General features: G+C 43.0%; 1 protein-coding gene across 1 annotated transcript in view; it reads right to left on the bottom strand.

Annotated features, from left to right (window-relative positions):
- The window catches only part of Enpp6 (ectonucleotide pyrophosphatase/phosphodiesterase 6), a 96,493-nt gene extending 83,859 nt beyond the window's left edge, over positions 1-12,634 (bottom strand). Inside the window, exon 1 of the mRNA XM_051182410.1 lies at positions 12,311-12,634. Within this exon, the coding sequence (XP_051038367.1) occupies positions 12,311-12,551 (241 nt within the window). The 5' untranslated portion in view covers positions 12,552-12,634. The remainder of the gene's footprint in view (positions 1-12,310) is intronic.
- Positions 12,635-13,853: the final 1,219 nt, after the last annotated feature.

The following is a 13,853-nucleotide window of genomic DNA, read 5'->3' as shown; positions in this document are numbered from 1 at the left end:
CATTTAAACAGACATGTTTTTCACGGAAAGTCTGTTATGCCATGGAGTCAAAGAGTCTGTTTGATTTGTGTATGGCATCTAGAAGAAGAGAACAAGTCCCTGAAGCCCCTTTGGCAAACTCTGGGGGTGTCTCAACCACTATATCTATAGATATGGGGACTTCAGTTGCCATTCCATTTCCTCAGCCCAGAATCCTTGTCATAGACCATCAGCACCATTGCAATACTGCAAACAGCTTTCTTTGAATGCATGAAGTAAGTCAAAGTGAAGGCTGCAAAATCTCATGTATTGCCATGCCCCTATTTTTGGTTGGATTTCTATTGCTGTGATAATACACCATGGCCAAAAGCAACTTGGGCAGAAGAGTTTATTTCAGCTTATGGTTTCACATCACTGAGGGAAGTTGGGGCAGGAACCTGAAGGCAGGAGCTGGTATAGAAGCCATGGAGAGTGATGTTTATTGGCTTGTTCCACGTGCCTTGCTCAGGTTGTTTTCTTGTAGAACCCATGACAAACTGCTTGGGGTGGCACCACCATAGGCTTGTACATCAATCCTTTATCCAGTAATTTCCCTACAGGCTTGTACACAGGCTAACCTGGTATAGGTATCTTCTTAGTTGATGTTTCCTCTCCCCAAATACTCTAGGCAGTATAGAGTTAACATAAAATTAGCCACACCTCTGACTCCCTCTGTAGCCTTTAAGACTCTTTGTGGAGTTTCACTACTAGATTTCTGACATCTACAACACCTTTAGTACACACCCAATAGTCACTAATGCATACTCAATAATCATGTCAGACACATAGTGTGGCTTATCCAAAATCCCATCTAATGTGGCACAATCAGAACAGAGACTTGCCTTCAAACTCCCCTGGGCCCTCTCTGGTCTACCAATTTGTCCCATAGGGGTCACTCTAACTAGGCATGCTGGGTTGAGTGGGCAAGGCTACTCACAGCTGTAGGTGTCAGGCAAGTATGCCTGATCCAACCCATTTACAACTCACGGCACACAGGTTGTGTGTCTGCTGTAGATGCTTATATACATTCTCAGGACTACTGATCCTTCCACAGTCTGAGCAACTACAGAAGCACGTCCTCTCAAAGACACCCACTGGGGAGTTTCTTCTTCCAGGGTCAAAGTACCAGAAGTATTCCAAACCACAAGTCCATTTACAATTCCAACATTTGAAGCTCTTTGTTGAAAACTCTGCCAACAAATCATTCCAAAACCTGACTATTGGAACTTCTCTTCTTGTTCTCAAAAAGGGTGAAGGTATGTGTTGGTTACAATTAAGAAAAGTGTTCAGGTGTTGGGCAGTGGTAGCCCACGCCTTTAATTTCAGCACTTGGGAGACAGAGGCAGGTGAATCTCTATGAGTTTAAGACCAGCCTGGTCTACAAGAGCTAGAGCTAGTTCCAGGACAGCCTCCAAAGTTCCAAAGTCACAGAGAAACCCTGTCTCGGGAAAAAAAAAATAAAAGGAAGGAAGAAGGAAAGGAGGAGAGAAAGAAAGTGTTCAGCCAGAGTCAAATGCTACCCACAGGACCTGAACCTCAGACCTATCCCAGGTCCCTGCCTGTTTAGACTGTGGAAACAAAGGCCCTATTCACCCAAGGAGACTCTGAAATACAAGTAGGTGTTGGTAAAGGGTCTCTGAAAGAAATGCTAACGTGCTGAGTCAGGCTCCCTCCAAATTAATTTAAAGTCATTTAAACCCATTTTTTTGGCATGGGATTTCAGGATGAAGTTGGTCCTGAAAACAGAACAGTCTAACCAAACTCCCAGAAGCCCTAGGTAAAGGCATGTGGTCCTATCAATCAGAAATGGGCTGGAATAAGCAAGACCAGGGCTAGATGCACTATGGTTTGTAGACCACAAGGGCTCCATTTGGATGATTCCTCTGGGGGTAAAAGAAGGCCTGTTGTTATTGTAATCAAATGCTTTCAGCACATTTTAAGGTTTTACCCACTAGCCCACCACTCCCTCCTTCAGGGAGTGGGTTTCTAGTAGACCAATGTTATACAGAACTCCCTCTCATCACCACAGGGGCCAATAGAAACATGCTTTTGGAAAGAGGCACTTCAGTGTAGAGAGGTCGTTGATGGGAGCTTAAGTAATGATGTGCCAGGAGACATTATTTCTGTAAATACTTGACAACACTTTTTTCGACTTTCAAGGCAAGAGCTGGCTAAAATTCTTCAGGTCTTCTGTTGCCCCACACTTCAGCTACTCAGTGTGCTTCCAGAAACTTCATCAGGGCTCATCACGGAGATTGTGGTTTTACTTTGGGATGGGGAAAGATGCTCTTAGGTGCTAGATGTGCATTTGTGAGGAGTCTCCTCTCTCAGACGTATGGGAAGCAGCAAGAACATGGTGTGGCCTTGGAAACCACTCAAACCCCTTTCCGTAAATTCTTTTACATCCACCCCTCAGCCGGTAAGTAAATTCTTCTTCAAAGGCAGTCTTCAAACTCAGGTCTCCCCCTTCACAAAGAATGGGTGCTCAAATGCTTGAAGGAGAAATGAGGGGTGGGCTCATTGCATTATCCTTCCTTGGGTTTTCTAAGTCTTCCACCAGTGGTCTTTTTAAACTTAACAAACTCATCTCTCTGTATCCCTCTAGCCCACATGTAAATGGTAGGTGTGTTTAGCCTCTCTTTTTGTCTTCTATGTTTGCTTCTCTTGGTCTATGTCATGACCCTCATATTGCCAAACTCTTTATTGGTAGGTTTTTTCTTTGAGTATCTGGCTCAAATTTAACTTTCTATTTAAAGCCTTTCTGCTGATCTTACAATGTTTAATTCTACACCCCACTTCTCTATGAAAATGGCCAAGATTCTTTTAACTTCTAATAACATTTCTTCCAGATTCAAGCAGCTGTCTGCATGTTTGCTTATTTAAGTTATTCCATTTTCAGCTATAGGGTAGCTCTTGTTTTGGTCTGTGGCAGTTTCAGTGAGAATGGTCCCCACAGGACCACATGTTTGAATGCTTGGTACTCAGTCAGCAGAACTAGAATAGCATCAGTAGTTGCCAGACCCAGTGTCACTCTCTCCGTCTTCCCCTCCATCCATCCCCACTGTCTGTGGATCAGGATGTAAAGCTCTCAGTTACAGCTCCATGACTGTTTGCTTCCCACAATGATGATCATGAACTAACCCTCTCAAACTGTAAGCAAGCCACCAACAAAATGCTTTTCTTTTTATAAGAGTTGCCTTGGTCATGGTGTCTCTTCATAGCAATAGGACAGTTACTAAGAGAACCTGCTATTTCATTATTTTGCTCATAAACCAATATTTGACACCTGAGGTATCTTCAAAATCCTCTTCTCTTCCAACCTTGTTAAATGCAATAAGATCTACAAGATTCTGGTTGCAGCCATATTATTTTAAATGTATGTGTGGCATATTGCATTAAAATTCAGAATAACCCTTGACCCTTCTAATGGATGGATTGTGTATCTCACTATTGGCATCAAGCTTGGCAATGTGATTTACTTCAGTCACTGGAATGGGAGTATCTGTGATTTGTGCCATCTCTGAGCAGAAATTTTAAACACACTGCATTGTTCACTATTTTCTCTTCCACGCAAGTACCATGGCTCTTCTCGAGGACTATTTTCTTCAGCCTGGGTTCCAGTGTGCAGAAAAGCTGAGACAAAGCTAATTCCTTAGGCCATGCTCATGACTGAGGAATAAATGGTCATGTTTCTGGTACTGTGTTGCAATCCCCTTGCTACTGGAACATAACGTAGGTCAACTTTCCCGACAGTTTGTATAATGGGCATAACCATCACAATGGTAATTTAACATATTTACTCTCTAGTTCTGTCTTCACAGTAAACTTATTGGTTAATTTTTACCTTGTCCATTTTACTACTAATAAAACAAACAAGTAAACAAACAAAGACATTAAAACCCAAGATTGGTCAAATTCTGAAAGTCAAAATATGGCAAAACAGATTAAGTTGCGTGGTGATATGAGTCAGAATGGCCCCCTAGGCTCATAAATTTGCATGCTTAGCCCCTAGGTGGTGAACTGTTTGGAAAGGGTTGTTGGAGAAGGTGTGTCACTGAGGATGGCCTTTGAGGTGTCAAAATCCCATGCCAGGCCCAGTCTGTCTCTCTGTCTTTCTGTCTTTGCTTGTCTCTGTCTCTGCTTGTCTCTGACTCCCTGGTGCTTATGGATCAGGATTAAAGCTCTAAGCTACTGTGCCAGCACCATGCCTACTTATATGACACCATGCTCCCCACCATGATGGGTCAATAATAGGATAATCCCTCTAAAACTGTAAGCAAGATCCCAATTAAATTATTTTATTTTAAAATAAAAGTTGTTTTTTTATGGTGTTTCTTCACAGGAATAGAACAGTAACTAAGACAACTTGTAATTTTTTTTTTTTGTAGTAAATCCCTCCCTCTTTCCACTATACCATGTGTTATAGGTATCTTTCAAAATTATATGTTGAAGTTCTAGTCCTTAGTACCCATATATGTGGCCTTGTTTTGGAGATAAATAAGGCTTTTATCCTAGTTTCACTTCTGTTACTGTGATAAAATATCTTGACCAAAAACAACTTAGGAGAGGAAATGTTTGTTTCCTTTTACTACTCCAGGTCACACGCTATCATTTTGAGGAAGTCAAGTTCAAATAGCTAGATCACATTCAAGTTAAGATGAGAGAAAAATAATTGTGTATATGCTTGCTTGCTTATACTCTTCTCTTGTAACCTAGAGAGCGGTGTTACCCACAGTAGGCTGAGTGTTCTCACATCAATTGGCATCAGCAATTGAGCAACCTCCCACAGACATGTGCACAGGCCAACTCAATATAGACAATCCCTCGCTGAGATCCTCTTTCCAGATGATTCTACATTAACCCGAGATGACAACTAAAATATCACAGCCTTTCAGGCATAGCAAAAGTATTGTGATGTCATCAGAGGAGTATCCAATTACACAAGGGTGGAGCCCTTATAAAAAGAAAAGAGGCAGATACAAACAGGGAGAGAACCATGTGACAATAGAGGCTAAGTTCTCACAGGCCGAACAATATCAAGAATGACTGGCAGTACTAGAGGCTGAGCGAAAGGCCCCAGCCACACCCACCCTAGAACCCAAAGAGAGAACATAGCCTTGCCACTGCTTTAATTTTAGACTTCTAGCCACAAACTGTGAGAAGATAAATACCAGTTGATGTAAGCCACCGTTATTTGTAGCCATTGTTATGGAAGACCTAGGGAACTCAGATACCACTAGAGCCTTCATTTCAGGGCAAAAATCTCCAGAAATTCTCAGAAAGTAAGACTGGGAATGGATACAGCCTGTCTGAAAAGCCTCAGTTCTTGCACTGACAGCCAAGTGTCAATTTGGTTTGGTTCCTTTACAAGGTGACAATAGGGTAGCTTACACAGGAAAGGTTTGCTTTTTGTTTTTTCTTTTGTTTTGTGTAAGCTATTGGAGGCCAGAAGTCCAAGACTCAGGTTCAATAGGGTTCATCACTATTTCACTTGGTATGGCTAACTTCTCTGTGTGTTTTCACAGGTCTTCCCTTTAGATCTGTCTGGGTTCCTATCTTACCTTCATGAAGAGACGTAAGTGATATTAGATTAGGGCTTATTCCAATGGCCTTTTTATTTATCTAAATTAGTTATCCAGGGACCTTCTCTCCTACAAGTCATATTCTAGGTATTAGGGTAGATTTTAACTCATGAATGTCATAGTGGATACAAGTTGTCTCAAACACTGTCTCGTGTTTTTAAGCATCTAAGGAGTTTCTCATGCTGCTATAATGCACAGATTGGCCACAAGAGTACTAAGGATTGGAACCCAAAAATACAAGAATAGCCTTGAAGACTTTTGATGTAGCCAGCTGCATCCCTAAGTCTGACAGGCAGGACCATACCAAAGCAGACCTTCCTTCTCTTGCAGTGCTCTGCATTGGCCCTGGATTCTTTGCCTTATTCTGTGTCTTGCTGTTTCATCTGCTTCCTTGGCTTTAACAATCTTAACTACAACTAGATTCTCTTTTGGGCTCTGATAACTACTTATGTTCTAGTTAAATTTTCTACCCATATCACACAATCTCTTTCTTTGTCACAACCACTTCTTCCAGGAAACTCCCCCTCTAGCCTTCTTGTAGCTCCAATCTTACAATCAAAACTGAAAGATGCATTTGAAGATCTATGACTGGACATCAACGTGCACCTACATGACTCTTCATTACTTTCATACGATCGTGAGTTTATTCTTTTTCTCCTTATTAGGAACATTGACTCTGAGGTTATGAATGTTGGAGTCATTGTGATAGTGTTTCTTTACTATGACAAATTTTGTCTGGGAAGAGAGGAAATACATTGGAAAAAAATAAAGGATAGAGTGGTGGAGTAGGGGGTCATCTAACCTAGCTCAGGTTACTAGGAAAGGTGCATCTGCTGCCAGAGCTTTGAAAAAGGAATCAGAAAAGACAGAGGGCACTCTTGGGACTTTGAGGGTGCGGGAAGAAGCAGATATCTCAATGTGTCTTGAGATGGGTACACAGCTGGTTCAGCAGGATACCGAAATGACAATGAGCCAGCCTGGAGAAGACGGTCAGGGATAAGGTAAAACAGGAGCAGGTTGGGGCCACTTTTGTAACGACTTTTACTTGGAGTGACACTGGGATCTCCTGAAAATCTTGAGAGAATAGCAACACAGACAAATGCATGTTTTCCAAAGATGCTTCTGCTCTTGTCGCGTAACTATAGGACACCAAAGGCAGGAGCGGCAAAGCAGGGAGGTGGTTCCAGGCACCATGGGGTGGTTTCCACCAGGCGCTAGCGATGGAGGTGGGAAAAACACACTGTGGATGTTCCCTAAAAATGCAGTGCACTCAGGCTTTGAGAGAGAAAATAAGAAGGTGAGGAAGAACCTGGAGAATGGAGCAAGGAGTTAATGAACAAAGAAGAAGTAGAAAGAGCAGAGGGGGCTGTGCTGGCACCCAGATGGATGCCAAAGAGGGGGAGCAGTAGATGGTCCTGGGCCAGATCCTTGAAGTGAGAAATGGAGCCTGGATCTCTAGGATGTCACCTGTATAAACAGAGCCTCAAGGGGTTGGTGTGAGAGAAAGGGACAAGAGGAAAAAGGTGCCCAAGTACAGGACACTTACTAGTGGAGGTATTTAAATCTGAGGAGGTTAACTCCCGGGGTTAGTGGTCTTGTGTCAATGTTGAGTTCTAGGGCAGAGAGGAGAGAATGCCAAGGACGATGTCTTGTTCTCCCTGATGCTGTGGATAGGTATGGATCTCGTGCCCTACCCCCACAACAGCCTGAATTCTGCAAATGCCTGTGAATGTGTGATTTTCTCAAAATGTGATTAAGTACTTCCTATACTGATTTCCTTTGGTCCAAGTGGGGGCTGGTTTTAATTTACACCAGGCATTTTCTATAAAGTGCATAGAAGCATTTCTTGCCATGCAGTCTGTTATCCCTAGGATGCTGTGTTCTTGATATTGGGTAAGAATTTGTATCACGAGCAATTTCCGGGAGTGTGGTAGGGACCACATTGGCACAGACACTAATTAGGGCAGTTAACATCCGGGTTTTTGCTTTGCTTCCCACAAAGCAATTACAAAGCTGCCTCCTGGACCCATCTGAAGAGACCTTTGTCCTTGCTCTCGGGTGAACTTGGCCTCTGATCCTTACCCTCTAGTCTGTTCTCCTACGAGCATTCTGAGGGTGTTAGAGCAAAACACTCATCCCCATCCCTCCCATGCTTCCTGTTTGTGGTTTTTAAGTGTGGAAACCATCACTGAAGCACATTTTCATAACTTGGCAGAATTTTTAAAATGAAGCTAAAATTCTAGAGTGGCTTTCCAGTTACTGAGGGCATTTCTGGGTCACCTCAATTCTTAGCCAGGAGTTTCAAAAACTGACAAACAAGTATTCCATTGGCCTTGGTGAAACAATGTTATGTCACTCTGGATAGCATTTTCTCTGACCAATGACCTGGATTGAACAAATCACCTAATTTTTACTCCATTAACTTTATGAGAAATCTTCAAGTCAAATGTGAATTTGCCCGCCAAAGAAACTCTTGCTTTCCAGAAAGATCTCCAGTTAAACGAACTTAAGAAGAATGTACTCTAACCACGTTTAAACTGTGGCTGCATTTTAACTACCATTAACTTGATCCACACACTGAACTTTAGAAAAGTTATGCAGGAAGGCACATACAGTGATGTAAGCCACACCTCTGCCCATTTGCTCCCACTCACATCTAAGCTTTGTTGCTTTCTCATAGCCAGGTGTAGAGGTGCATACTTCTATTGTCAATAGCAAGGAAGGGGGGCCAGGCAAGAAGATCAGGAGTTCAGAGCTAAACTGGGCTCCATGGCTCAGTCCCAATAAAAACGTTTCCTTGTGCTCCTGTGACTAGCAGGAAAATTTCCACTCTGACCTTTGTGCATGTTGAGAAGCCACTTCTGTTTGAATTAGTTCAGTTTCCCCAGCCCTACCCAAACAAGCTCACACCCAAACAGAATACCCTAGCAAAATACTGCAGGTTGAGTGGCTTAAATGATATGAACTCATTCACAGTCTGGGAGTTAGAGGTCCAGGAACAAAGGGATGCCGGGATTTGGTTTCTTCTGCAGTTTCTCTCTGAACTGTTCCTTGCTGAGTCATAACCTTGCCTTTTATCTACACACACCATACACCTGGTGTCCCCTCATCCCCTCACTCATTCTTTTCTTCATTTTGAGACAGGGTTTCACTGTATAACCCTTGCTGTCCTAGAACTCACTCTGTAGACTAGGCTGTCCATGAACTCATGGAGATCCACCTGATTCTGCCTCCTTAGTGCTGGGATTAAAGTGTGTCACCACCACCTGGCTGAAAAGACAAAAACATTTTTCTTCTTTTCCTTTTAAGAACATTGGTCATGGTATAACAGAGCCCTACACCAATGCTTCATCTTAACATATTCACCTTTTAAAGAGCTTATTTACAAACAAAGTGACATTCTGAGGTAGTGTGGGCTGAGATGCCTCTTAGAATTTGGGCAGTGTGGACAACTGAGCTCACAACATGCTGCGATATGTTTTAGAATATTACTAGGTATCTGTTCTCTGGGTGGCTCTCCTCAATGCCAGCATCAACATCCTTAGTGAAAGACCTTGTTTTAAGACCCAGTGATTACAGCAGTCAATTGATGATCTCCTTAATCACTATCAGAATTGTGTTCACAATTGTCCTGCTGGAAACACCTTTGAGGTGGTGGAGCAGGGTGAGTAGTGGAGGGTGGATAACCAGAACAGTGGCTAAAGTTGCTTATAAATAGGTTTATCTACCACGACATTCTACTGACATGTTTGGTTTAAAGTCCTGGAGGCCGTAAGCCCTGGGTTGGGTGGTTCCATCAATTTGGTCTTTGTTGAAGTCCTGATGACACTCGGCATGATGGCAAGTGAACATGGGGAAGAAATCAATCATATCTCACATTAGAAATCCAGAGAGCATTCAGGGGCCAGACTCAAGTTTTTGAGTTAATCTTATGGATTCCATGAGAACTGTGACAATTTCTCTCCCGAGAGCAGGTAGGTCCCTGCAGTGAGCTAAGGACTTCCTGGTAGTCCTTACCTTTGAAAGCCTCCATAGCGTTTCTTAGCATAACTGCACTGATGTCCAAGCCTCCAGCACAGGAAGCCTTGTGGGACACACCACATCTAAACAACAGACAAGGGGCCAGTTCTAACATCCTGAACTCCCATACATTACTCTTTCTAAGTCTGTGTCCTCTGAACCCCAGGTGAGATCTGGGTCTGGCTGTTCATATTATCTTATGCTACAACCAAGGACACAGATGCTACAGCCAAAACACAGAGGCCAAGGACAATCAGAAGACTGTCATGGTCCTTCCTGCAAGGACCCCGAGTAAGTTCTTCTGACTCCAAGGTCAGCAGTGCTTTGCTTCCCATGACCCCTTGTCCCTCATTACATGAAATTAACAACAAGGGCTTTTGGTCTTCTGCACACTAACCCATGAAATGAAGCTAGAACAGCTTTCTCTCATGAATGCTGAGAAGTCCAAATGATCTACCTAACTGTTTTGTTGGTTTGTGAAACACTCAAACGCTCAAACTGTATGTTTGAATAGAATTCTCAATGGATGCAGTCTTCCTTACAAGTACAAGTGGAATTTCTCAACATCAAGTAGAAAAATAATCTAAGTTTGTCCTTCAGACAGTGAAGATGATATGAGTAGATTTCATAGTCTGGAATTTCTTTGCCCAAACCATGTGTTCACTCCTCAGGTGCAAAATGAGTCAAACCCCAAGACATCTATGCATAAGCATGAGTCTGACTGGCCATGCCTACATCTAACATCACTTCTAAACACATAGAAAAGCAGACCTTCAAATCAAATGATGTGTTTCCCACCCAAAAATCCATAGACAGAAGGTATATGTGGCTTCCTCCTCTGGCTAGCTTTATCGTCAAAATTAGGGCGAAGACTTTCTGTGCTTGGAGCTAGCCTTTCTCCATTCTCTCTTGAGAATACCAAGACACACAGCCTGGGGTTTTACCATGTTCATGGGATCACTTAGCCCATATCCCCTAAAGACCAGTCTGAAAAGGAGTTGTGTGTTTGCTTGACAGAGGCATCATAAAAATTCATCTTTGTGCCATGTCAGGCATGTGGGTCTGAAAAACAAATGTCCATGTCTCTGGCTCCATGTCCATGTGGGGTTTGCAATAGTCCCCTTTTACTTACTGGAGTCAGACTTTATGAACTGGATTTTGTTCATTCTGCACTATAATCGAAAAAGCTGCACGTGGCAGCTTATGAATTGTGTCTCCCAGCAGGCTCAGAAAGACAAGTGGAGAGGGGTGGCCAGTGTGTGTGAAGCTGCCCATGCAGAATTGGGTTGGGACACACAATAACATCTGTGTGTAAGCTAGAAGCCTGCAAACTGCTTCCCAATGAGCAAGCAAGTGAGCATGGACAAACAAGCCAAGGGAAGGCCAGAGAGTCTTTTGTTAACTGTTTATCTTAGAGACTGGTTTGTCTGTTAATGGGGGGGGGGCAAACAGATTCCTTGTTTGTGTGCAGCCTGATTTTGTTTTCTGTGCCATATCTTCACTTCTAATTCTCCAAAGTATACATTTCCTTTAATTTTGGGAGTCAACTCATGGTGACTTTGCATGTGCCTAGGGCATCCATATAGACAGAAATCCCGAGTTTCTCAGCCCCTTACTGTTCCCATCAATTACTAGATTGGTTTTATGGCTGGAACACACAACTTAAGATGTCAATACCACATTTTCAGACTCCTTTGGCTTTGGCGTTTTGTATAGCCATTTAATGAGATATCACAGTTCTCAGCTCTTGTCTGGTAATGTAGTCTCAGTTCTCCCTGAGTTCAGAGCACACAGTGATGTCCCGCAATGACTGCATTCTTAGCTTCCCTGGACAGCTGGCTATAAAAACCCCCAAACTTTCTGAATACCTCTTGATGATTTTTCAAGGTTAGATGAAGAAAACAGAAGGGTGGGACCCAACTGCATGAGCAGGAAGAGGCTGGAGGAATCATCTCACACACAGAAGCTCAGCCTTCTGGGCTCACTCGCCTTTGGCACCCTGGCAACTCCAGGTAGAGGGAGGTCATCTTTAGCCAAATTCACAGTTCCCAAAGATCATCTGGAATTCCATCTGCTTCATTAGGGGTTTGTACTTACTTTTTGTCTACTCCCCCACCCATTTCACAGATGCTGCACAATCTCAATTCCATAACAAAAATGTTTGCCTCTATAACATATTAGCTGGCCCCCAAAGGCCAAAATAGAGAGGCACTGCTGAAGAGTGTCACCTAAAATGCCTCTTCCAGGCTTTCTAGAAATGAAGTTCTTCACTGAGGGATCCTGAGAGTAGTGGTCACAGTCTTACACACTGATAAATTAGTCTGCAGGAATCCAAACAGCAGTAAAGGGACAGAGGGACTCAGTATAGATCCATCTTCTACACCTGAACTTAGAAAATGTGATATATCTAGAATTTCAGCTGTGAAACAGACAACAATAACCACTTTTTAAAATCTCAACTTCCAGCTATTGTTATTGTCGTCTCTTCTCTTTACAGACAATCTGAAATAGTTCCTTGGAAGAACATTTGTGTGGAAAAACACAACTATGACAAAATTAAAGACTTAGCTGGGACCATAGACTCTTGGCTGTCTTTGATGTTCCAAGAGCCTAGGGACATCTGAACTTTAGATCCCAGTGTCAGAAGATAGCCGTGTCCCCTCTAAGAAGTGGATGTGGAAGGTACTCACCAGTCATTAGGGTGTAGTAATTGGGATAGGAGAGGCTGGGGAAGTCCGGTGTCAAGTAATCCACTTTGACTCCCCTGTTCACAATCTCCCTGAAGCCAGGCAAGGATGCCAGGACCTCATCACTGATGTAGTCTGAGCGAAAACCATCCAGGAGAAACACCAAGAGTTTCTGGTGGGCAGAAGCTGGCCAAACCAGGCTGAACCCAAACACCAGCAGGAAGGTACCAAGCTTTACTGCCATGTTGCCAGGAGCCTGCAGGAGCCAGCTGGCACCACTCTCCCCTTGCAAACCCTGAGGATAGGGAGCCTGGAGTTCTTCTCTTTTCAGGGGCTGGACCTTAAGCTGCTGCTCTTCCCAAGCCAAGTTCACTTGCAGGATTTAAAGGGACAGCACTCCATTTTAAAAAAATGTTTCTGCTCACCCCCCACAAAGTTTAGAGACTGACTACCTCTGGATAGGCTGGGCTCTCTAACCCCTGCAATCAACAGGAAGGGAGAAAATACAACCTTGTTGTTTTTAGTAGAATGTTCTATAAATATAAATACCAATGAGAATGGATGTTTATAGTCTTAGAAGATGACAAAGTCAACACTTTGGTTTGTAATTGTGCTAACCAAGGGAGGAGGAGCCTGGGAGACAGGAAGTCTTTAAATTTGTTCTGCCTGGTTTAAACCTTCTGACCTCTTCACTTAACCATTTAGCAACCCCAAACTCTTAGGGTATAAACTAGAGAATACATTTGTGTGGGCAATGGTGAGCTATGCACTCTTGTCATAGCCATAACCTTTAAAAACAATTTATCTAGGTCTCTACTATTGACTTTTGTGCCCCTAAAAGCAATGTTATTATTGTTTTAGTTTTCAAAGGCAAATAAACTGTTGGTGCCTGGCTCTTACCTGGAGGAGGAGTTGCTAAATAGAGGAGCTGCTAAATAGAGGAGCTAGGGAGCCAAAGGGAAGGTTCTAGAATAGGATCCGAAGAGGTCAGGCCTAACAGGTTGGACTGAGGCAGCATTGCCCCATGAGGGTAAAGATGAGATGGAGGATGTGACTTTGACCTGGAAAAAGAGCTTGAAATAACCAAGAAAGTTCAACACAGGAGTAACTAGGCAGAGGAGCCTATCTCAGGAGGAGGTGTGGGAAGTAGAGACAGTCCAGGTGGTCAAGGAGATCGCAAGGACTAAGTCCCCAGGAACTCTCTAGTGGTTCTTTTATCTGGTGCAAAATTGAATGGGATGTTTATGTAAAAGCTAATAAAGTATGTGTGGCCACAGAAGCAACTCAGAAGATGTTGGTTGTGTTAGTGTTACAGAGTTGCTTGGCTCCTGAGCAGCCATGCTTGTTTGGTCATCTGTGGCCACTCTGATCTTCATGGTTCTGACCGGCTGCCCTCTGTCCCCTTGTGTTTAAAATCAAACCTTCACATGGCAGCCTGGATAGAAAGAAATTAGCCAAATGGCATCTCAGTTGACTCAGACAAGAATAAAACTTCATTTTTCTTTCTATAATAAAAGGTTGTGCTTTTTTATAATTAAATTCATTT

Source organism: Phodopus roborovskii, unplaced genomic scaffold (assembly GCF_943737965.1).
Source record: "Phodopus roborovskii unplaced genomic scaffold, PHOROB, whole genome shotgun sequence".
Lineage (NCBI taxonomy): Eukaryota > Metazoa > Chordata > Mammalia > Rodentia > Cricetidae > Phodopus > Phodopus roborovskii.
Note: the sequence above shows the minus strand (reverse complement) of the source record. Positions and strands in the feature narration are given on the sequence as shown.